Source organism: Scedosporium apiospermum (assembly GCF_000732125.1).
Source record: "Scedosporium apiospermum strain IHEM 14462 chromosome Unknown SEQ_SAPIO_0165, whole genome shotgun sequence".
NCBI lineage: Eukaryota > Fungi > Ascomycota > Sordariomycetes > Microascales > Microascaceae > Scedosporium > Scedosporium apiospermum.
Genome location: NW_015971866.1, coordinates 4027 through 28802, shown reverse-complemented (window position 1 = coordinate 28802; position 24776 = coordinate 4027). Strand labels below are relative to the sequence as shown.

General features: G+C 48.5%; 5 protein-coding genes and 1 pseudogene across 5 annotated transcripts; 2 read left to right on the top strand and 4 right to left on the bottom strand.

Annotated features, from left to right (window-relative positions):
* Positions 1 to 886: 886 nt before the first annotated feature.
* SAPIO_CDS10180 (putative Arginine permease) lies at positions 887 to 2938 on the bottom strand (the record flags this gene model as incomplete). Its single annotated transcript, XM_016783818.1, has 2 exons — positions 887 to 2081; positions 2427 to 2938. 2 exons carry the CDS (start codon positions 2936 to 2938, stop codon positions 887 to 889), a joined length of 1707 nt encoding a protein of 568 aa, XP_016638670.1.
* A 3284-nt stretch (positions 2939 to 6222) lies between these two features.
* On the bottom strand, positions 6223 to 9990 carry SAPIO_CDS10179 (Linoleate 10R-lipoxygenase; the record flags this gene model as incomplete). Its single annotated transcript, XM_016783817.1, has 6 exons — positions 6223 to 6528; positions 6621 to 6866; positions 6926 to 8991; positions 9068 to 9260; positions 9322 to 9560; positions 9627 to 9990. 6 exons carry the CDS (start codon positions 9988 to 9990, stop codon positions 6223 to 6225), a joined length of 3414 nt encoding a protein of 1137 aa, XP_016638669.1.
* A 3379-nt stretch (positions 9991 to 13369) lies between these two features.
* SAPIO_CDS10178 (uncharacterized protein) lies at positions 13370 to 15444 on the top strand (the record flags this gene model as incomplete). Its single annotated transcript, XM_016783816.1, has 3 exons — positions 13370 to 13425; positions 13595 to 13803; positions 13871 to 15444. 3 exons carry the CDS (start codon positions 13370 to 13372, stop codon positions 15442 to 15444), a joined length of 1839 nt encoding a protein of 612 aa, XP_016638668.1.
* Positions 15445 to 15788: 344 nt separating this feature from the next.
* On the bottom strand, positions 15789 to 16253 carry SAPIO_CDS10177 (annotated as a pseudogene; the record flags this gene model as incomplete).
* Positions 16254 to 17001: 748 nt separating this feature from the next.
* SAPIO_CDS10176 (uncharacterized protein) lies at positions 17002 to 19036 on the bottom strand (the record flags this gene model as incomplete). The annotated part of the gene is made up of 8 exons (XM_016783815.1): positions 17002 to 17451; positions 17612 to 17932; positions 18006 to 18193; positions 18255 to 18321; positions 18399 to 18496; positions 18581 to 18662; positions 18729 to 18775; positions 18829 to 19036. The coding sequence occupies 8 exons, from the start codon at positions 19034 to 19036 to the stop codon at positions 17002 to 17004; spliced, it is 1461 nt and encodes a 486-aa protein (XP_016638667.1).
* Positions 19037 to 19792: 756 nt separating this feature from the next.
* SAPIO_CDS10175 (uncharacterized protein) lies at positions 19793 to 20547 on the top strand (the record flags this gene model as incomplete). Its single annotated transcript, XM_016783814.1, has 2 exons — positions 19793 to 20438; positions 20510 to 20547. The coding sequence occupies 2 exons, from the start codon at positions 19793 to 19795 to the stop codon at positions 20545 to 20547; spliced, it is 684 nt and encodes a 227-aa protein (XP_016638666.1).
* Between the last annotated feature and the right edge of the window lie 4229 nt (positions 20548 to 24776).

The window sequence follows — 24776 nt, the reverse complement described above, 5'->3', positions numbered from 1 at the left end:
CTGGTGTCAAAGAGGCGGCAGGGGATGGGGGCCTCATGGACAGAATCATTGGCAGGATCAACTCCCGGGGAGATAGGACATGCGAGAAACCCCCCCCCCCCCCCCCCCCCCCCCAAAAATGGGGCCGAGCTCCAGTTCGGACGACAGATGGAGCCTTTCCTGATGGGGAACGCCTGAGAGGCCCGTGGATTGACGGCAAATGGGGGGCGACCAGCCATTTTCACCAGTAGCTTGAGAGCTCCCGAAATTCCGTCGAAGTCCTGGAGATTTCATTTGGTTCCATCGTTCCTGCAGTGGCAATTTGGTTCGGGAGTTGGGGGAGCCAATGACAGATCGTGACAGTCTATAGTCACGTGAACCAACTCCGGATAGAGCCGACGGCAGCTGTCAAAGAGCTTCAAGGACGCAAAAGTACCATTTGTAATTCACCATTCTGCATCCCGAAGACTCTGACCGACCCGAGGCTTCGGCCAGAAGCTGCTCGCTCCTTCCTAGGCAAGTTTGTATACAGTTCACCACCTTGACAACTTCACATTTTGGCCCTTGTTTCCTTGGAAGACAGAGGCAAATGCAGATGCAATTCATTCATGGGAGTATCTCAATGGTATTTTATGTGTGAAAAAAAATCTCATAATTTTCATAAAAATTCGGACGACATGCCAGATGCAAAACAACTCCTTCAATCGAGCTACAGCTTGAACTCGACAGATGCTGGGTATCCAACTTTTTATCAAACAGATCTCTCTCTCTCTCCTTTCTATCCAGCCCCTTGGAGGCTGTCATCACCATCGCAATGTCTCTGCATGACGGCATTCAATGTCAATGCCGCATCTACCAGCCATCCTCACTGAGACAACTGACCCAGAGCCCTCAGTGAATCTCAAATTCATTGCTCAGCCTGCTCCTCTCCGTCCTTCGCCTTTCGCCTGCGAAGGCCAACCATCTGCACCATCTCCGTCCAAAAGGTGACCGGCGGCGTCTTGATACTCGCCTCGTACGCGTCGATAATGGGACGCTGGTACACAAGATCCGCGTCCTCGGGCTTAACGAACTTGGTACGCTTAATGACCTTCCAGCCAATGTAAAGCACCGGCGCGAGGATCACCATTGTATAGTTGGAGAAGAACGTCTCGACGTCCGGCGGCTGGAAGCTGCTGTACCCGTAGCACAGCGTGACGACGATCTCGGCCACGAGCGCGATCCACGCCGAGTACGGCTGGAACCAACCGGTATAGGGGAAAGTCTTGCGGTCGACGCCCTGGGCCTTGCAGGCACGGTAGAAGAAAATGTAGGTGACGCACATGACGATATAGTCGATGAGGCCACCCGCCGTGATGAGGCTGACTAGCCAGGTGAGGACCTGTGACGAGCTGTTGGACACCTGAAGGAATGAGAGGAGCGGGAACATCATGACGACGCAGTAGCAGTAGATGGGCACGCCGGACTTGGTGCACTTGGTCAGGATTCTCGGCGCGCGGCCCTCGAGCGCCAGGCTGTAGAGAGATCGGATGGCGCAGTACGTGTACGTGTTCCCGGCCGAGAAGATGGACGTGAAAATGAGCGCGTTGGTGATGTGCGGGAGTACTTTAATGTTCATGTTCTTCATGGCAATGACGTATGGGGAGGCTGCGGCTGTTCCCCCGCCTTCAACAGTGCCGTCGAGGATCCCCATGAGCGTCGGGTCGTTGTACGGAACGACGATGCCGACGCACAAGGCACCGAGGATGAAGAAGATGCCGAAACGCCAGTACACCGTCTTGAACGCCTGCTTGATGTAGACGCGAGGTCGCTTCGCTTCAGCCGCCACCATGGAGATGTACTCGGGACCGACGATGGCGAAACAACCCGTCCACAGAGCCCCGAGGAAGCCTTCCCAGCGGCCCGTGGCGCCGGTCGAGTGGTGCTCGGCGAACGCGCCTGGGTCGCGCCAGTATCGGAAGCCGTAGGCGTCGTGTTGCGGGTTGCCTCCGACCATAGTGACGAAGGTGAAGGCGAAGAGCATGAATATGAGGATAACTTTTCCTCCCGAGAGCCAGAACTCTGCCTCGCCGTAGCCGCGGACGGCAACTACGTTCAGTAAACTAATGAGGAAATATGCCCAGGTGTGTCGGGCCGACGCTTAGCACAAGACTTATTCACGGGGGAGAAATAAGGTAGGGACGGATCTTCTATGAAGTCCAGGACTTGGTGATCTTTGGTCCTTCCGGGCCCGACCTTTTTGAGGCCACAACGGTGAGGAGCTTCTCTTTTCCAATCACATCACGGCGCAATGCTACGGAACGAAAGAAAAGGAGACCGGGAATAGGAAGGCCAGCCGGAAGCAGGAGGGGGATTTCGCGTCTCCTACCCCTTTCTCCTTTCCTACCTTTCACCTGGAGCCGAATGGATCGTGGAAGGGGGGTATTTCACTAGCAGTTGGTCCTTACCCATAAGCAACAATACACGCAGCACAAACACCAGCCGTAGGTCCGGGATTCGTCATATTCTCATTCCAAAACGACAAGACCAGGTTTAGCGCGGTAATCTCGAACGGAATGAGCAAAGCCTCGTAGAAGAAGAAATTCCACCCGGCCATGAACCCGAGGGCGTCGTCGACCCAAAGCCCCGCGAGGCGGATGAAGCCGCCGCTGACGGGCATGAGGGTGGTCATCTCGGTGATGCAGTTGTTGACGAGGGCGAGCACGCAGCTGTACAGCGCGTAGGAGATGAGCAAGCTTCCGGGGCCGCCCTTGGCGAGGCCGCCGCCGATGCTGATGAACATGGCCGTGCCGATGGAGCCTCCGATGGCGATGAGCTGGATGTGGCGGTTGTTGAGGCGGCGGTGGAGGGCGTCCGCGTTGTCGGAGTAGTGGCTGGTGTCGTATCCGTCGGAGCTTGCGAGGCTCGGGGCGCCGTCGGCGGGCGGGGGAGGGCCGACTTTCTCGTTTATCGAGGCCATGATCACGGTGTGTCACACAGGAGGAGCCTTGTTCAGTTACACAAGGAGAAGAGAACCATAAAGAGGAGAAGACGAGAATGGAAAGAAAGGAAATGCCGAGGATGAGAGGTCACAGGAAGGGATCGGCAGTCGGGATGGAGACGAAAAGGTTGGATCTACCCATCTCCCTCGGACAAAAGAGGGTCCGGGGCAGTCGAGTCTATATAAACATCCAGAAGAAACGCTTAAGTGGGAGAGACAAAGGCGACCCGCTCTCCAGCGGGAGAGGAATGGGACCATGCGATGGGGAACAGCAAGCCGGGGACGCGAGAGCGCTGCTTACCCCGTACGACTTACACTCTAGGTTCTGTGGCACTTGTGTGAGGTCTCACCTTGTTTGCAGACAAGAGAAAGAGGATGGGCCATAGTGTCGCCGTCAGACACCGGCGTCCCCACGCAAAGTGCCAAGCCCTACGCACTGCGACCTTCTGGGTAACGAATGGGGCGAATAATATGCAAGATTGCAAGAGAGGACCCTGAACCATGCTCCATGAACTTTTAGTCGCCGGCGCATTTTCCCCTTCTTCACCATCTTCAAGTTGTCAGCTGGGTTTAAGACGGGCAAGAGGTAATGTAAGTCTCTTGCGTCGGCCAAGACGCAGTAATTCCTTGGGAATCCTGCTTGCGCTGGGGCTAAACCGGATCGGGTTTAGCGAGGAGCCGATTGCTTCAAACGTCAAGATTGGGGATCTCTCGATTCTTGGAAATCCCACAATGTGTGGTACTTCGTACTTCATACATAGTGCACTGCGAAGTAATAATACAGGCGGAAAGAAAGCAAGGAGGTGCCAAGACGCAAACGCGGCGTGGGCGCGAAGGCCAAGAGCCGAACACCCTGTGAGCCCCAATCGGAGAGCCGGAGCTGCGCCGCGGTCTAGAACTCGGAGGCATCAATGGAGCAGCCCCGTCGTCTAACCTACGTCATAGTGCAGAAATGCGAGATGGAACCAGGGGCGGGGCTTTTGGATCCTTTTTTCGTTAATCTGTGTCTCTGGTTGGTCCTTGGGATCTCTTGGAATTGCTCTGGGGAGAAGGCCATTCTCCACAAGGACCCGGCTCGGCATGCAGAAGACAGGAAAAACAGGGTTGGCCAAGGAAGTAATGCAGCGAAGGACACTCTTATTTTCTCGATGGAGCCCACATCCTCCTTTGCATGAAGGATTCAGAAGAAGAAGAAGGGGTGGTGAGAGGAGAAAATGTGCGGCGGGCATGGCTGTCCAGGCCAATTTGTCTTTGGCCTCCCAGAGCCTTTATAACAGGATCGATCGACTGTCTAAACCGCTCGACTGGAGAGCACGCGAGATGATGCCTCGTCTGTCTATCTGGGCTCTTTTCACCTCGGCCTTTTCTTGCTCTCATCATCTTAAGACAAACCGACTCTTTTTTTACTTTTTCCACCCCGCTTTCCCTCTCTTCCCCCGATTTCCTACTGGCACCACGAGTAAGTATAAGTGCGCACTAGCTTCACCTTCCTCTCCCAGCATCGCGTGGGATTCCCAGTTTATGGTGGGGTCGCGGTCGATCCTGGGCAATCTACGTCGTAGAACCAAACCAGCACATTCAAGCTGGCCTTCCCTTTGATTGGATTGCCTTGAACGGGCGCATTTTGAGGTCCAGCTCTCTTTCGAACACATCTACCTCGTCCATGTACTCGCGCGGAATGTCGCGCATCAAGAGATGAACCAAGCCAGTGGTTGCGTCAGAGTGGGATGGAACTCGAGGCAGAAACGATCGCCTTCCCAAGTTTGCAACTTACACCGCGGAGTAGTACTTCAGAATACAACACAACAGTGAAAGTGAGCCGATCAATGTTGCCCATCTGGTACTAGGATCCTAGGAACCAGCAAAGTAATGGTCTTGGCCTTCTTGGCGCAGTCTCCGATGAAGCTGAAGGGCCGTTTGTATTTTTAGGAGCCCGCAGGAAAGTACCTCCCCGTTTACGAGGCACCAGGAAGTAGTGAAGAACTGGTCTCCGCAAAGATTACCGGATTTCATGGGAATTTCTTTCCCTCTTCCTTTCCGCTCTGCCAAGAGTTTGGTGCCCGTCGAGGAGATGTTTTCTAATCAGTGTCGTTCGGTTTGGACGTGGGATATCCTCATCAAGAATGGAGAGCGTCACGGTTGGTTATCTATACGAAGTACAGTTGGTAGGGTCATTGTCCTTTTTTCTTTCTATTTTTTCTCTCTTTTATTTTCTTTGGCAGGGTCTACTGTAACGGAATGGTGCTCATGGCGAATGGTGCCGGCCGAATCTAATTAAAGACGCCGAAGAGCTTCATGTTCCCGAACGCGAGATACGATGAAGAACAAGATTCTTTCCTATTCAGCGAGGAGTCGACTCTAGTGCCTCTAACGTTCTCCTTCATCTGCCAAGAAAGACCCGCTCCGGGCTTCAAGCCCTCGGGAAGGCAGAACACGAGGCGTGAATGAACAAGACGAGAGGCGTCTGGCTGGGTCCTGGACCTAACTGGAGTCTAATCTGTTTAAGGCTGGATGAAAGGCTGCGATTAGAGAAGAAAATGGAGGGTTCTCTCGTCCGAAAATCGTCGGGCGTCTGTCTTCTCTCTTGACTTTCCGCGAGAGGAGAAGATGGTCTAGGTTCGGCAAAGATGGTATTAACCTTTGGTCTCAAACCCCGTCCCTAGGGCATTTCTGGGCGTTTCTGTGTACACCACAGGTAACGTGCGGTGCTATGGGAGGAAATGAACGAACGAGTGCTGCAAATACCGGCACTTCTTCCTGAAGATGAACTGAAGGCAAAAAACTCTGCTCAATTTGAGAAGAGCAGACGACGTCATCGACACCCGAACGCAAATTCCGACGATGTGGGGAAATTTTTAAAGGGATTCTCTTGAGAGATTTATTTTTAATTCCGATTTGTTTCAGGCTTTGCCCCATTGGGCATTCTTCATTTCTTTTATTTTTATTTTTAACCATCGTATTTTTCTGTTGCTGAGTCTCCTTTCAAACGACAGGCGGGCCGTCATTGGGCCCAAGACACTGAATGTCGAGACTGGAGTCATCCTACTGCCCAGGATTCAAGGCCAAGGAACAGAGAGGAACAGAGAGCAACGCAAAATCTACTCAGCCTGGCGCGCAACTGTGGGTTGATCACGCCGTTACTGCTATTAATTACTTTTCTCGTCAATCCTAACTAATAAAAGGTATTGGTATCACTCTTTTCCCGCATTCCCACCTGCCCATTTTCATACTCTGCCCAAGTCGCCATCCCAAAGTCCCTCATCTCATTCATCCCACATAATCTTCATCGACACAGGGAAAGGCGTAAACGTGCCCCAGTCCTCCGTCATGTACGCATAGAAACCACCCGGCCTGGGTACCTTCTTCAGCTGGCCTTGAGGGCCCGGCACCCTTCGGAGGTTCTTACGCCGGAACACGGTGCGGAAGAGCTCGGTGATGGCCACCTGGCTGGCCTCCATGCCGAGACACGTGTGGGGGCCCTTTCCGTAGAAGATGTACGAGTCGAGGGGGCGGCGTGGGTTCACCTCGTTGGGGCTGGGGTAGTGTTTCGGGTCGCGGGCCGCCGAGACCTGTGAGAGAGATGGGGATTAGTATCTGGCCATAAGAAAAGGAATGCCAAGGAAAAGGGCAACTGGGCGAAAGGGAAAATAGAAAAACGTACGAAGCTGACGAAAACACGATCCTTGGGCGATACTGGCACTTCGCGACCATCGTCCTCGACAATCACATCGCGCACGGCGACTTCGCGGTAAGAGCCAAAAGTACCCGCTAGACGAATGCCCTCCATGGCATACCCGAGCAGCAAAGCATCGGTCTCTTCAGTCGACGCCATGCAAGCCACGCGGTTGAGCTCGGCCAAGTACGGCGTGCCTTCCGGAGAGAGGTAGAAGTCGACGGCTTGGGCAAACTGCATTCAAATAATTAGTATCCCTCGTTCTCCTACCTAGTGACAATGGGATTACTTACCACTTCGGCCTGGTTGGGAACCATGGCAGCGGCCGTGGGCAGAATCTGGCTCCACGCAATATCATGATTCGACAAACCAGCCTGCGCCAGCGCCTTGATCATATTCTTCCCATACGCCGACAGCGCATCATTCTTATCCAACTTCTGCGTATACGGAATCGGCAAGCCAAACTTCGAAAGCTTAACATTACTCTCAATAACCTTGCCCACCTTCTCCGCCGCGCCCTTGGCCGCCTGTAAAAGCGGGAACGACTTCGCCGGATCGAAATCGAAAAAGATGCATGTGAAAATGACAGCCAGTGCCTTGTAAAGCTCCTGCTCCGTCAGCACGCCGCGCGGGTTCTCCTCCGACTTGAGCGGTAAGGCGAACACCCTCGAGGCGAAGTGCACGTGGACGACGTTGCCCAGGTCTCGGATGACGTCGATCTGCGACGTGCCGCCGAGCTTGTAGCTCTTGCGCAGGAGGAGCTTCTCGGACATGGCGGCGTAGAAGGTCTTGACGTCGGCGCGCCACCCGGCGCGGTAGAGACGGGAGGCCATGCATTGGCGCTGCTTGGCGTGGAGCTCTGAGTCGCCGGCGAGCATGAAGCGGGAGCCGCCGTCGCCGAGGACGGCTGAGAGGCCTTCGCCCCATGTGACGGTGTACTTGTCGGGGTTTTCGAGGATGTACTTAGCCGCGCCGTAGGTGACGATGTTGATCCGCTCGGGGTGGTAACCGGGGCGCTCGAAGTCGAAGCGGTCCACGCGCCCGAGGCTGGTGAGGATCTTGCGGTTTTCCTCGGGGATGACCATGGGGTAGTGCGCGTAGACGGAGTTGGACTTGAAGTGGTTGGGGAAAGCCCTTAGGAAGAGCTTGTAGAGCACGCAGCCGTGGTTGACGTTGAGATCGTAGTCGACTTCCTTGTAGCCCCAGTTCGTGAGCCCACGCGGGTGGTAGTCGATCGTGTAGAACCTGTCGCCGCGGACGAGGCAGACGGCGTCGGAGAGGACGACGCGGGAGATGGTGTACGTGGGTGCGATGCCGACGCCGGGCACCATGGGTTCCTTGGCCGCCTCGGCCACTATGCCGGTGTACAGCTCGACGTTGTCCGGGTGCTGGTACAGTCGGCGGAGGTGCTCGGACACGTCCTCGTCGGGATTGATGTCCTCGAACTTCTCGTAGGGCTTAAGGCCGAAGTGCTTCCTGAACTCGTTGAGGCCGGCGACGTTCCACTTCCTGCCCTGGAGGATGCCGAGGATTTCAATGGGCTTCATGACGCGGGGCACGTTCTGGGCACCGAACGCACCGGCTGGATCCTCAATGGCCGAAGTGATGCACTCGACGAGCTCGTCGTCGTCAAACGTGCCGTCGGCCTTCCTCTTGAAACCGCCGAACGTGCGTTCCGCGGGATCCTCGGGGATGGATTTCTCAAACCCGACAAACGCCTGCATCATTTCTGGCGTGGTCATGGTCTCGGCGCGATCGCCGAAGATGCTGGCGTAAAACTCCCGGATCCACTTGTCGTCTTTGTCCGAGATGCACGAGTGCCACCTGTAGCACAGGCTGAACTCGGCCGACACAATGTTTCCCGTGCCCCGGTCGGTTCCAGCCTTGGTTCCGGCGTTGATGCCCATCTCCTGGCGGGGATCCAGAGTCCAGGTGGTGTCCACACGGTTCAGGTTGACAATGTTACGCACGTAGTCGAGAAGCGTGATGTTGATGTACAGGCCGCTAGTAACAAGCCTAGCCGTCTGGAACAGCTCCTCGTCGTATTTCTTCCACGCGACGGCCGCTTGTTCCTCGGGGAGGTCGGCACGGGGCTTGGTGAACCGGCCGCCTTCGTTGATTGCGGCGAGGTTCTTGGCGATGAAGTTGTGGAAGCGGTTGAGCATGATGAGAAGGACGGAGACGCCGGGAGGCATGCCGATGAGGCGTTTATCGGCATAGGAATCGGCTTTGAGGAGGCCGTCCTTGAATGTTCGGATGCTGTCTTGCATTTGTTGATTGCTTCCGTAGAGAGGTGACAGGTCGAGGTAGGACGAGGTTTTAGAGCGACTGGGGTCTCGAATATCGGTCCAGAAAAGATCTAAAGGGTATGTGAGAAAATGGTCTAGTTAAATAGTGATTAAAGAGATCCATGGCGAGACTCGAGAGAGACCTACCGTGGATAATGATTGACGCCCAGTACCAAAGGATGCTGGACACATTGTTTGGGTGCTTTCTGTATTGCCGGCGAGCCATGACGGACTCGAAGATCTGCTCGGGGTCGGGGAGAGCTCCCATAGTGATCTTTCCTGGTCGGACTGAACGAGCGTACACCGATCCAGCGGCGCCGAGCTGGGGCAGGATGGGGTTCTAAAGCCGCTTGCTTAGTATTTGCTCTCTCTCGAGTTGGACAGAGTCTGGTCAAACCTACGTTGAAGGATCCATCCGCCATCCTAAACCTGTACTGGTCACCAACGTATAGCAGCGGCGGGTGGTCAAGGGTATTCCAGAGCTCGTTGAGGAAGTTGTTGGTGAGTTCCTCACGTAGCTTGGACTGGTGAGGCAGGTCGGCGACGAGGGCGATAACTCGCTCCATGATCATGGTCTTATCGTCAATGATGCCATCGCCTAACACCTTGTTCTTGATCACCTCGATCAAGGTTTTGAAATCTACGCCTTTGTTAGATTGTTCCTAGAGGGCTGCCATCATTTTGCCAACCATCACGAACTACCTACCTTTGATGCTGATGGTTCGGAGATCTTGCCGGAGCTTGGGACGGGTCGCCGTCTGGGGATACGTTCCATCTCCCATTGCCGTGGGGAGTGGCCTCTTGGAAAGCTGCTTAAGCGTTGACAGCGAAGCAAAGAAGCCAGGCTCCTTCTTGGGTTTCGCGAGGGGACCGACAGGACCTCCATCAATTGGGGCTGTCGGCGTGGACTTGTGGCCATTGGCTTGTCCATAGCCGTTATGTTGTACAGGGCATTTGGCCCCATTGGCCCCGTTGGTTCCGTTGGCTCCATTCGCGGCCGAGGACGAACTATTAGTCCTGTCGTTCACGCCGTTGCCATTGAGGGTGCCATTCTTCTCGATTGACGCCATTGTGGGTAAGAATTCGGACGCTCTCCGTTCCTGGTACTAGGGGTATAAAGGCTGAAACAACAAGAAAAACAGTACAGGGAAGGAGTACAAGGAAAGATCCAAATCAAGGCCCAGCAGGTTCAAGAATCAAGGGTGAGTTCGTGGGAACATCGGCACGGGGTAGGCTTGGGGAGGCACCGCCCTGATATACTCCCGTTGAAAGGCACTTGTTCCTCATTATCATTCCCTACTTCTTTCTGCTGCTATTCCTGTTGACGCACCCCTGTCTCTTCACGCTGATACGCTTGCGACAAGCCACCCGCAGCTTAGCTTCAAGCTATCCCATCATCGGCCGAGCTTCAGACAGGTTCATTTCCTCAACTAAAAGCAGACGGTCCGACTGCCGCTATTAACTGCACCCGGCGAAACGCCGGGATGATCCCAATTCAGGAAGACCTCCTCTTCTCTCCACAATCAGAGGGGGAGGTGATTGGATGACAGCACGAAATTGGTATATGCCAGCTCGATCATCAGAAGCGGCCACGAAAGAAAAGCAATCCAACCAGGGCATCCCTTTTCTAAGCCATCGCATGCTCTGTTGAGTCTGGGCGGTTGTCGTCGTGAGTTTTTCGTGCTGACGGACTCAGTGTACATCCCTTGGACGGTTCCATGACTGCATGTCTCGGTTGTGGACCTCATTGTGGTCAGCACAAAGAACGTTGAACCCATGCCAAAGGTGCGGGACAAAACGGTTCTCGAGACACAACCTTTGCTTCTTCTTCCCCTCCCCAAGAGCTATTTCCGGTCACCGTTTTTCAGTTTTGACGTAGTGTACATGCCCAGCCTACTACGTACAAAGTAGTGCAGTTCTCAGGTCTAGCAAATGTCGGCCCTAAGGGATGCTTGCGCCTGCAACGTCCCGTTCGAGCTGTGCCAGCTAGCCACGGACTGTCTGATCATATCCCGGAAGAGTCTGGCCCAAGCAGCAGCGGCAGAGCCGGTCCAGTCGATCAATGTTTGTGAAGAAACTAGTGCAGCAGGGAGGAGAGCCTCATTACCCCAGACCATTGGCAATTGGCAGTTGCCAATTGCGGTGAAGCTGGTTGGCCGCAGGTGAGAATGTGAGATATGATCATATCAATGAGCAGATGCCCAACGGTATGCTGTTCGCTACTTCTGAGCTGAATCAAGGTTGCAGCACCAGGGGGGAAGTCCCGGTCTAGCAGCGGGAGCTAAGAAATTTGATGAGAACCAATTCTGGTCAGACATCCAAGCCTACGTAAGAGACTAGCTGCCGACCGGGCCGGAGTGTCCTTGTCCTTGTCAGATACGATATCATATATCTCGTACGAAGGAGGGTCAAAAGTAAAACTAGGTGTCGTCGTTTTTGACCCGCGGGTCGGGTCTAATTTAGGATCTTCCCGAACAGGCCTGGGCTGAACCAGGTGTGGCTTACTTTCAACGGTTGGCAAGGCTCTTCGGACGAATAATGAACTCTTGAGACTTTGAGAGACAGGACGTGCCTGGAGTTAGTGCAAACATGTACATACAGCACCATGCCTCTTCCAGCACGTTGGGTGACAATGCACCAAGCCACGGCGCCCGGAAACTAACGGCCTTGGGGAGAAGCGACATGGCTTGTGAGGCAGGCGGTCGCCCGGCGGTCGCCAGCCGTGGTTCTTCTCTCTTAGTGTAGAAGTAGTGGCCCAGTCGTGAACATCACGACAGTCCTGTCAGATTCCACGAGAAACCTCAGTGGCAAGGATCGCCAGCCCTAACATCACCAATAATCCCTGGCCAGCTGGAAAGGGGGGACCGTACCATGCGAGGGAGATACGAATGGGAAAAGCTATTAGCTCTCCTTCGTCCACTCCTGACGACGTTTCCGTAGAACAGGAGCAAGGTGGTTTCCGACAGGCGAGACCAGTCCGATTTGGGAAATTGGTCAAAACGTTCGGGCGGTGATTGGAGCAAGATTTCAAGCGCGGATACACCTGCCTGCTGCTATTGAATACACGCGCAGGAGATGAAGAAAGAACAAGCATATTTTCTCTCCAGTCGGAGCTCCACCACGAGAATCGCGTCAGTCCGAACGTGGTAATATGAACGACAATCCGCACCTTCAAAGGAGACCAAGCCCGCCACAGCTCAGGATCTGCAGCGCGCTCCGTGAGGGGTCATCCTGGTGATCATCGGTCTCTCCCTTCCCTCTAAATACGTACCAACTGTATGCGTACTTACTTCGTCTGTCTGTCCAAGAAAAGCCAACCAGCAGCCCAGCAGCACATTTTTCCCCCCCTCGCATTGCCGCGGGCCTCTTCTGGTGATCCACCATTGTCCTCGTTGCCGTACTAGATAGGGCAACGGAAAATTTCGTACTTCGGAGGGTTCTCTCGGGCCGGTTCCTTCGTCGACGCTAATTATGAGGAGCGGCCGATACCTTTTGCTCACCGCTGGCTTTGAAGCACCTTGCGGCGGAGACTACTCAACACGGATGCACAGCACGGCCGTTGAGAGGGGAGTTTGCGGCAGGCCTGGTGGTGGGCCGCACTGAAAGAATGAAGAGGCTCGACTTGGCTAGAGCCACTGCTTCTCCTTATCTCCTCCTGTCTCACTTGGCGATGCTAAGCATGTCCGTGAAGCAATATTTGACGATTTCGTCTTTTTCATTTGGCAATCCAATGGGGGCTATTATAGTTCATGAAGCGGCGGAGCTGATTCTCCGTAGATGTGTTGGGTGTCTTGTTTGTCTCGGACGGCGAGAGGGGAGGATAATGATCATCGCCTAGAACGGTAATTGAGGAAATTGGTCGCAAACTGGTCCTTTGATAACGTGCATGCATGTCGAAGACGGGAGAAGATGTTTCGACATTCGGAGCATCCCCATTCGGCGCCGAGACGGCCTGGCGAAGAGCCGGAAGTTGATTCTCACTGCCGCACCACATTTATATTTACATTTTGAAGCGTCATTTGGGATTTGGCACACCTAAAGGAGCGTGGCGTTTGCAAAAGAAACTCCCTAAATTCTCGCTTCGCTCCGTTCCTACCCGCGAACCCGAGTCTGTATGTTTCCAATGGCCTGCATCAATAGTCTTGTCGTAATTGGTGACCGCATGCAGGCGTCTCACGCACAACCCCCCTAATAATTCAATGAATTTGACTCGTGAAGGAGGGATTCGTTCGCGACACCCTGTAGAAGTCCCAGAATTCACCTTTTAAATCCCAGTATTGTGTGGAGGAATTCAATCACAATTCCGTCACGGGCGACCGGCTTACAGACGATACTCGTCGTCGAAATCCTAGGTAGATGCGTGCGCAAAGTAGATAATATTCTCCGATTGGAACCTCATACTTCATTATCCTGCAAGTTTCCGAACGGCGTTTGCTCCGGGTTTGCTCCATGGGTGGTTGGGGGCTCTGGGGCGTCCTCGCCTCAGGGTTCAGGGCGCTGGCACGGTGGGTTGATAATTTATAAGCGGTGAGACGCGGCAGAAAATCGCGAGTGCTCAATCCGCCGAAATCTCCCAAAGCTTCCGATGGGCTCATCTAAATTTGAATCACACGCCTTGCGGCAGTCTTCACCATTGCACCGGGTACGTGAACCTATGCTGTCCGTCTCTTCTAGGGTCTGTCTAGCTAGACGGCTACCGACCTCCTTTGTTCGGTATGCCTCCGCGCAGAGAGAGGTTCTCTCCAAGGACATTCTGCAGGCCGAGAATGCCATCGCAAAACAGCTCCTGGCTACCAATGTCTGGAAACCTCATAGGTCAAAGGCCCGCGCGACGGTAAAGGGGGAGAAGACGAGGATTAACATCACCGGCGACAAGCTCTGCAGTACGCACGCCAAATTGCTCCCACTTCTTCCCGTCTCTCTCGTCGGTGCTAATCCATTCCATTATAGAGAACATTGAGAAATATCTTGGCCCCTCGCTCCAGCGCCATGTCGGCTGCGACCTCATCGACCTCTTCCCCGGCGTCGGCGTCTGGAGTCGAAAACTCCGCGACCTCGTCCTGCCCCGAACCCACATCCTGATGGAACCCGACGAACCCCTCTACGCCCCCTTCCTCGAGCCCTTGACCAAGAATCCCGGGACAACAATCGTCCCCAAATCCGGCCTCGTGTGGAAAGATCTTCATAAAGTCCTCGAGAGCCTCCCCCACCAGACTCGACTCGACCCGCACTCGCCTACTCCCCCGCCCCGAAACGATACGCTCCTCGTGACGGTTAACCTGTGTTTCTTCCCACGGACACGCTCTGTCGCTCTTTACCTCTACCAACTACTCTCCGCCATTCGATCCGGCACGCTCTTCCAAGAATATGGCCTCGTGCGAATGCTCATATGGGTTAGACCTGAAGATATACGGTCCACCATCCTCCCGACGACAGTGCAGCTGCGCTCCCGGAGCGCCATCGAAGCGGAACTAGCGTGCGAGTGGATCAACGAAGTTGTGGGCATTGATAGCGAGGATGCCGATCTCCAGGCTGCCATTTACCGTTCGAAGCGATCGGGCGGACCGCGCGACCGTTCTATCGAATTGGAGAGCGCCTACCGGACGTGGCAGAGGCTTCGTGAGCAAGGCATTACAATTCCCAAGGGGCGAGAGACCGCACTCATCAAGGAGGCGAAGAAGATTAGGAGCAACTCGACTCTGCTGTCTACACGCGTCCAGTCTCCGAACGTCGCTTTACCCTATGCCGAGGAGCTGGCAGAGCTTGAAGCTGCTTTGGAAGAGGGGGAATTCGAGAAGGGGTCGACAGAATACAAGAGACTACTTCGGCTCCGATATCGCCAAACGAACGATACCAAGCAAGCGGGCTCCTACGTCGATATCCTACAGGAATACGCGACGCTGGCCGACCTTTACAAGAGCGGGATAGCCAGCCCAGAAGAGCTACTGGAGAAGGACCGGCTCTTGAACGATAAGGTCGCCTCGCTCAACCCCCACAGTCTCTCTACCTTCCGTCTCATCCGAGACAACCTCCATCTATTCCGTCAAAACCCCCCCGCGATGCTCTGGGACAGACGCACTCTCGAACCCCTCACCGTCAAACCAGAAGAATTCTTCCCCAACGTGGGCTGCTCCCTCCTCGACATCCAACCCAAGGCCATCAACCCCGTCCTCCGCGGTTCGGGAGAAGGCTCCAAGGTGTTCGACCTCCTCGTCAAGATCATGCTCCGCAACTCCACCGTCCCCGTGTCCGAGCGCATCGACGACGTCTGGCCTGACGCGGCCGAGGGTATCCTCCCCGGCTGCCCCAGCCTCCGCGATCCTTCCAAGGGGGGAACCTTTGGAAGTGAGCATGCGGAGCTGTGCGCTAGGGCCCTGAACGAGAGGCAGTGGGTTGAGATGGTGGAGGCGTGGATGAAGTGGCCGTTTAGGCCGAGGTATGAAAGGCTGGAGAGGCAGCATTCGGAGGTGGAGGAGGATGATGATGATTCGGGGGGTACGGCGGAGGGAGAGTTTGTGCTGTGATGAGATTTGAAGAGCAGGAAGCTCGCTCTTCTGTATTGTACGATAGCGTGTGTGTATAAGAAGCGCATAGCATGGTCTTGGATAGATACCCATCTCCTTGGTTTTTAGGGGGCATAGACACTGGTTGAATAGAAATAGACATCACTCACAGTTTCCAACACCTACATCTATCCTCCTGTCCTGGCTTGCCCCGCTGATATATTTCCATCTCCAAAAACCCGAGAGCAAGCTGAAGAAGGGTGGGAGGAAAGAAACACAAAAAGACCAGGAAAAAAAGGGGGGGACTGAAAAATATATAATACAATAATAATATAGATGTTCTGTCGGGGCCGAGTAGCACGACCCTACAACACAAACAGGTGACAACCACGGAGCTGGGGCCGCAACTTGGTTGGAGACTCAAACTGACCAAGATTCCGGAACACTCCAGCCGTATTGACATGGCCATACTTGATGGCGAGGTCAAGAGGAGTCGACTGATACGCATCATTGGAATAGATATCAGCCTTCGCCTCCGGGAGTGCTACGACAGCCCCAGTGTGGCCACCCTCTGCCGCAAGGCGAAGACCAGTACTGGCCTCCGACGCCGTTTGAGCATTAACGACGGTGTGCTTTTCGCAGCGCTGCCTAATAATATCAGCATGGCCATTTCTTTTTGCCGCAAAATGGAGTGCTGTCCAGTTGTCCTTCGCGATGCGATAGACGTTGGCCTTCGCTTCTCGGAGTGCTGCGATAGAACTGCTATGGCCACGTTGTGCCGCAATGCGAAGGGCAGCCAAGTCTTGTGACTTTGACTGAGCATCAATCATAGCATGATTTTGGTAGAGGATGTTGATGATCTTGGTATGGCCATCAGGGCTTGGTAATGGACAGCTGTATTTACTGGCAGAAGCACTTTAACTGCGCTAGCATGACCATTATACGCCACAATATGGAGGGCTATTTGTTAGTTCCCATCGTAAGAGTTGATATCGGCTTCTGCCTGTATGAGCATTTTCAATAAGAGAAGTATTGCTATCCCATAGGAGGATATTGACAACACAGGGTAGTGCCATCCCCCGCTACAGGGTGAGGAGGTGTGGCTGGCTGCTTTTGGCTGGACATCAACTGCAGTCTACTGTGTCTCGTCGCAGGAATTTACACCAGTACGTGCTTGCAGCAGCGCCTTAACAACACGGCTATAGTCATTCCGTAATATGTCCCCGACGTGGTCGTCTTCTTGGCCTCAGATTCCCGTGACATCTTTCAATCTTTGCTCAGGCTGGATCCGGCCTGGCTCAGCTTCCGCTAAAACAGCTCCAGCATCTCGCTGAATCTTGCCGACTTTACCAAGGGACCTACTGCTTCAAAAACATCCTCCTTCAACAATGGACCTAGGAACTTGAACACCACAGTTTCACAACGTCAATAGTATGTCATAGAACAATACGGTGAAAAAAGCCGTGGTCATTAAGGCAGGACAAAGTATGTTGCACAATGATGACAATGGAAAATCTTTATTAACGAACGCATATCCGTCGCACCCGTGAGAGGAATTCCTCAGTGGGCCCATGTCCCTTAAAGCGTATATCTGAACAGAGGGGACTTGTCGCCCAAGGCCGCAAGGTCCTCATCCGAATATTTGTCGCGGACTTCAGCCTCGGAGACCTGGCTCCTCTTCTTGTTGATACGAATGTAGATGACATCGAGAAGAATAGACGCAGTAATACCAAGACCAGCGAAGGCTAGGGATGTGCAAAATCCAGTGGGATAGGCAGGCGCCTCGGAGTCGATGAAAATGTACGAAGCTCCAATTCCTCCAAGGTTGGTGAGGGAAGTCATGTAGGCTATTCCGAGCGCACGCTTGGCGGGACCCGCGAGGTTGTTGCTGATCCACGAACTCGAGCCAGGATTGATAGGATAGAGACCGACACTGGCAAGGACAATTGCGAAGTAGCAAGCGCCGATGTTGTCCTTGATCTTTGGTGCAAGTGGGGTCAGGATGGAGTATGCAATGATGAGCATGGACTGGGGGATAATGAGGAAGTACGATCGGCGCCTGAATTTGTCGGAAAGTCGACCAAATATATATGCGCTGATGGCACCAGCTACATAAGGGGGGACAGTCCTAGAGGAAACCGAGTTTTAACAGCTGAGAAACAAAGAGAGTGTTCTGAAATAAACTCACATAAGCTGGGCATCGCTGTTGGTAATTAAAGCCCATGTTCTTCATGATCTGTGGCATAGTAAACTTGAGACCATACGTCGGGACGGTGTTGGACCAGTAGTTGAACACCATGAGGTAAAACTGCCAGTCGGAAACAATATCCCAAAGCAAGCTCCAGTTAAAATGCGAGCCGGCTTTCTGCACCTTTGCCCCGCCGTCTTGAAGCGTCATTCGGACGGTGAGATATCGCTGTTCTTCCTCGCTAAGCCAGCGGGATCCATTCTCAGGAGTGTCGGCGAGGACAAGTGGTGTGATAACGCCAAGCAAAACAGTAATGATGCCCTAGCCAAGATTAGTTAGAGACTACGATTCAAGCCAGGCGATGAAGAGACCGGGCCATTGACGCGCAGCCTACCTCCATAAGGAAGATCCAGCGCCAGCCAGCCACGCCTGAGATGCCATCCATCCTAGCGAACGCATAGGCAAGCAGACCAGAGAAAGCCCCGGAAAGGGCAGAGCCTACGTAGAACAAGGAGAACCGGGTCGCCAATTCATACTTGGTGTACCACTTGTTCATGAACAGGATAGCACCCGGGAAGAGACCTGGCAGTCAATTAGTGGACGTTTCTCGAAATAGGTTATTCGGGGAGAGGGGTGGCAATACCGGCTTCGAAAACACCCATAAGGAGGCGGACAGTGATAATTCCTCCAAAGTTTTGAACGATGCCGTGCTAGATTGCAGATCGAGTTTTAACAAAGTTGCATGCGGCGATGCACGTACATATCGTAATCCAGGAAGAAGACGAACCAGAGTCATAAGCACACCCCATACGATGGTGATGATACCGATCCACCATGAGGGCCGGTCGTGGAAGTAGTGTTCGAGGATGAAGTTGCTTGGCATCTCTGCGCTCGTTAACATTAATACGTCGAACGGTGATTCCCGCTGAAGGCAGTTGTCTTCAAAAAGAGTGAACTGGGTAAACTAACCGAAGAGAATGTAGGTGACAAAGAAGATTGAGAGAGTGACATTGTATTGGTGCCCGGTTAACCCCAAGTCCTCGTTCATGCCCTGCCAAGTCATCACTGTTAGAATTTTGACGAAACCGGTGCAAGCAAATCAAAGGGTGTTACTGACCTCAATCTTTGCGTTGCCAATGTTGGCTCGGTCGATGTACGACATCACTGCATATAAGGGTTAGCAGCGCCTTCGATCAATCTCGAGGTATGGAACCTACAGTAAAGGGCGATGAGACACGGGACGATGTGCAAGTCCAGCTTCCTCAAGAGTTTCTTCCTCTTCTCCGCTGGGAAAGAATCGACGAATCTCTCCTCGGCCGTCGTGCTGTTGGCATCCTCAGCATCGTGCTCGGCGTGAATGGCTGGGGCTCTTTTGTCGTCGTCGAAGGACTGGGCTGTGCTGTTATCGGGCACTCTATTCTCCATGATGAAGATTACTTGAAGTGTGTTAAGTGCAGTATTGATAGGTTGTGCAGAGGCGAGACAGCAGACGCAATGTGCCAAAGAACCTTCGGGACGATCACTTGGGTCGAGGAACGACTGATGCCCTTATATACCTGACATCGAGTTCTCGGGCAGGTGCATGGATAAAAAAAAAAGAACTTTAACAAAGAATTGGAGTGGAATGCTTGGCCTTGGATGCCCTCCCTTCCCTGGCTAGACGGAACGGTGGCAGCGAGAAACCCGGTTGCGTCGAAGGGTCGTCGAGACCGAAAGAGAAGCCAAGCCAAAAGCCCAATCAAAGATCCGAAGAGCTACCCCAACATGCATCTCCTTGGCCTAATCCGAAAAAGGTTGGTGGACGCGGGGTATTGCCAATTTGTTGGTTTCCATTTGGCTCCAGCTTCCTGGGATATTGTGGGGAAGTGGCTCATGATGCTAGACCCGGAAAACAAGAACATAGCCGGTGCGTATCCGAGAATGTAGCCGGCGTCGGAGGGAGAGCTTCGCCGTCCGGATATTACGTGGTAAGCTCGACATCTTGATGACAACCCTGTTTTGATATAAGGCCACTAGCGTAGCGACTTGATGGAGAGTCCGAGATTGATGCCAGCACATGCACCAAACAATTAAGCAACCTTCGATACCATTATCTGAAGAGATCGCAAAAGCGCAAGCTCAATCCCAAAAGACTCCTGAAGCCCAGGTTCAAAAATCTTGACCTTTTCGAATATTCTCACCATGGCCCCCTCAGCTACTGAGACTATCCAAGCTTCTGCGCCTGTTGAAGATATCACCAAGTTGACTGGCGACGAGCGTGCCGCTGCCCTTAAGGCCAACAGCAAGGATCGTCCTCTCGACGTCTTTACCTATGGTGGCCACCCCATCTCGGGACACCAGAGGGAACCTATCCACCAAATCCGCATCCCCAAGTTGGCAACCCTTGAAGACGAGAGGGAGTGGCGGAAACTTCACCACGCCGCGGCTCTCCGTTGGCTGGGTCTAAACGGCTACAACAACGAGGGTGCGGGTGGTCACGTCACCGTCAGAGACCCTATCCTTACGGACCACTTTTGGATCAACCCACATGGCGTCTCTTTCTCTCACATGAAGCCTGAGGATCTCTGCCTCGTAAATGAAGAGGGCGAGGTTGTCAGGCCGGGCAACATGCACGCCATCAACCCGGCCGGCTTTTCCATCCATGTCGCGGTACACAAAGCTCGTCCAGATGTGATTGCAGCATGCCATTGCCACTCCGTCCCGACCAAGGCTTTCTCGGCGCTTGGTTGCAAGCTTGAGCCCATTAACCAGGACGCTTGCCGCTTCTACGAAGACCACGCCATCTACGTACATAGACTAACCCTGGTCCCTGGCGTTGCCTCCCGGAGTAAGCTGGAAGTGACGTCATATTTGCGGGGACCTTGCAAGGATGGACAAAGATGGACACGACTTGTCCAGTCAACCAAAAGCTTCATCTTCAGACAGGCTTTCAATGATAATCTATTATAACCTATTAGAGGAAATCATCTTAAGAACAAGTTCTTTTCTTATTTTTAATTTATATTATACCATGCACTCCATAAAAGCGTTTTCCATCCCGCCCCATATCAAACATCAATGTCAAATTTCATCAAGGGAAGGAAGCACCAGGGCACAAATCCCACTCCACTTTAGTGCATTATGTCACGAGCTGACCATTTTAAAGGCCCAAGGCGGTCAGACATGGCAGAAAAGAGTAAACCACAGGAGATCACAAACTAATAGAACTAGGACCAACAGAACCAACAGAGCAGTCCCAGCAGTCCAGGACAGAACTAACAAGGGAATATAATCAGTCCTCAGTAAGACTAATACTAGAAGAGTATCAGTCCTAGGGAGAGCTTAGAAGGGAAATATCTATATAAATTATAAGTTCTACCATATATCTAGTTTATCTTTTAAGACTCTCTAGTAGTTAATTTAAGTACAACTATACCCCTACACTTAAATATACACTTCTCACCAATATCTTATAAACACTACTTAACTACCTTACTCTACTACTAATAGATAACTACCTTAATCCTATTATTAATTATAATTACCTAATATTATTAATAAGCTAGTATTAAAATTATAATATATTAACTATTTTTATTTAATAAGTAATTTTATTAAGTAGAACTAATATCTAAAAATTATAGTATCTATAAAGGAAAAGAATTTTATTAAATTAGATAATAAGATTAAGATATTAAAAGCTATAAGCCCTACTATAGAAGTTAGAGAAGACTTTAGTAATAATAAGGAAAAAAATAACTATACTATACTTATTAAAGAACTTTAGGACAATATATATAAATAGTAAAATAAACTAAAGGATACTAAAGACTTTACTATCTAGTAATAAGATATTAATACTTAGATTAAGTAGTAAATTATTTAATTAGAGTAAATAATCTAATAGTTAAATATTAATATTATAACTAGGGAAAGTAGTACTCTCCTTATATCTATTATACCTATAATATTTAAATTTAAAATTACTATACTAAAAAAGTATAAAGGAAACTAGTAAGAGCTATAAAGGTTTTTAACTTAGATAAAAACCTTTTTATAATACTATAGAAACTAGTTTTATACTAAAGCTAATAAAATTACTACTATAGTTTAATATCTTATAAGTAATATATTTACTTAGTTTAAACTAACCCTCTAAAACTATTTAGAAAATAATAAAATTAGATAATAAACTAAAATTATTAAAATCTTTAAAAATTATAAGATCTTTAAAGATAATCTTAAGGAAGCCTTTAGAAAATTTAATAAACAGTAAACTATAATTTAATAACTTAAAAAGTTATCTTAGAAAAGATCTATAATTAAGTATACTACTAAATTTAAACAGATTACTATATATCTTAACTAAGAAAATAATCTCTTAATAAACTACTTCTATAATAAGCTTAAAAAAGAAATTAAAAATAAGCTCTATAAGCTTAAAAAACTAATATAACTAGCTAATATCACAACATAGCTACAACCAGGTCACAAGGAAGCAGTATAGCACTACAGAATAAAGGATTATATAATAAAGAAGTTAGACAGGACCAAGTCTAACTAATTAATCAAATAAAAGATCAATAGAACAATCACACCTACAACTAACCAACTAGTCAATCAAAGGTACAACTAACCCCAAGAAGAGCTTAGAAAGGAAATATCTATATAAACTACAGTTTACTCTATATATCTAGTTTATCTTTCAAGACTCTCCAATAGTCAATTCAAATACAACTACACCCCTATACTTAAATATACACTTCTTACCTATATCTTATAAATACTACTTAACTACCTTACTCTACTATTAATAGATAATATCTTAATCCTATTACTAGTTATATCTACTTAATACTATTAACAAACTAGTATTAAGATTATAATATATTAACTACTCCTATTTAGTAAATAACCCTATTAAGTAATACTAATATCTAAAAATTATAATACCTAAAAAAGGAAAGCTACCTATTACTCTAAACCCTAAATTAAATAATAAAATCAAAATATAAAAAGTAACTACTCTACCTATAGATAATAGAGAAAACTCTAATAACAACTACAACCATACTACTACTATTAAAGAAGTATATAGCAAAGTCAAAAACCAGATTACTNAAACTAATATAACTAGCTAATATCACAACATAGCTACAACCAGGTCACAAGGAAGCAGTATAGCACTACAGAATAAAGGATTATATAATAAAGAAGTTAGACAGGACCAAGTCTAACTAATTAATCAAATAAAAGATCAATAGAACAATCACACCTACAACTAACCAACTAGTCAATCAAAGGTACAACTAACCCCAAGAAGAGCTTAGAAAGGAAATATCTATATAAACTACAGTTTACTCTATATATCTAGTTTATCTTTCAAGACTCTCCAATAGTCAATTCAAATACAACTACACCCCTATACTTAAATATACACTTCTTACCTATATCTTATAAATACTACTTAACTACCTTACTCTACTATTAATAGATAATATCTTAATCCTATTACTAGTTATATCTACTTAATACTATTAACAAACTAGTATTAAGATTATAATATATTAACTACTCCTATTTAGTAAATAACCCTATTAAGTAATACTAATATCTAAAAATTATAATACCTAAAAAAGGAAAGCTACCTATTACTCTAAACCCTAAATTAAATAATAAAATCAAAATATAAAAAGTAACTACTCTACCTATAGATAATAGAGAAAACTCTAATAACAACTACAACCATACTACTACTATTAAAGAAGTATATAGCAAAGTCAAAAACCAGATTACTAAAATAAAAGATATCAATAAGAAACTAGTAAAAGTTAATAAGTTTACTACCTACTAAAATAAAAAAAACAGGGAACTTAACTAATATATCACTTATATAAAATAGATAATCCAGCAGCTCTACAACAACCTAAAAATATAAAGAATCCCCTAGGCACCTACTATCTAACTATAAGTATTTAATAGACTAAAACTTAAAATTATAATATTAGATAAATATAAAAAAAACTAATAGAAGCTATAAGGATTCTTAACCTAGATAAAAACCTACTTATAATACTATAAAAGATAGCTTTATATTAAAGCTAACAAAGTTACTATTATAGCTTAGTACCTTATAAATAATATACTTACCTAGTTTAAACTAATCTTCTAAGATTACTTAGAAAATAATAAAATTAAATAAAAAAAACAGGGAACTTAACTAATATATCACTTATATAAAATAGATAATCCAGCAGCTCTACAACAACCTAAAAATATAAAGAATCCCCTAGGCACCTACTATCTAACTATAAGTATTTAATAGACTAAAACTTAAAATTATAATTTCTTAAGTTACTAAATTATAGTTTATTATTTATTAAGTTTTTTAAAAGCTTTTAAAAAAGCTTTTAAAAAACTTAATAAATAATAAACTATAATTTAGTAACTTAAAAAATTATAATAAATAAGCTCTACTACTAAGTATATTATAAAGTTTAAATAGATTATTATATATTTTAACTAAAGAAATAATCTCCTAATAACTTATTTTTATAATAGATTAAAAGAAGATATTAAAAATAAGTTTTATAAACTTAAAAAACTAGTATAACTAATTAAATATATAGAAAATATTATTAAAATTAATAATTAACTATATAAATAATAATAGTAAAAGTAAAATTAAGGTATTATAATAAAGGCTTATAAACTATAGGCCTCTACTAATACTAAATAAAAATAAAGTAATAGTAATACCTTATAAGGAACTTACTCTAAACCTATAAAACTAAAAACTAGTAATAAAAATATTATTTTTAAGTTACTTAAGAATAAGATTAATAAATACTTCCTATATAGAAAATATAGACATTTTATATAAGAATATTAAATAAAGTATAAGCTTAAACTAAGTTATAAGAAACCTAATAAAAAGAAAACTTAGAAACTAGTACCTAAAAGAAAAACTTAATAATTAGGAGCTAGTATAGTTAATTATAAATCTCTATTATAGACTATATACTATAATAATAACTATACTATCTACTAAAGTAAAAAAGATAGAACTAAATAATATTTTAAAAAACCCTAAACTTTTAAGATAATATAATAAGAAGAGATTACTAAAATCTTAAAAATTAAAAACTATATTAAAGAAACCTAGTAAAAATTACTAAAAAAGTTT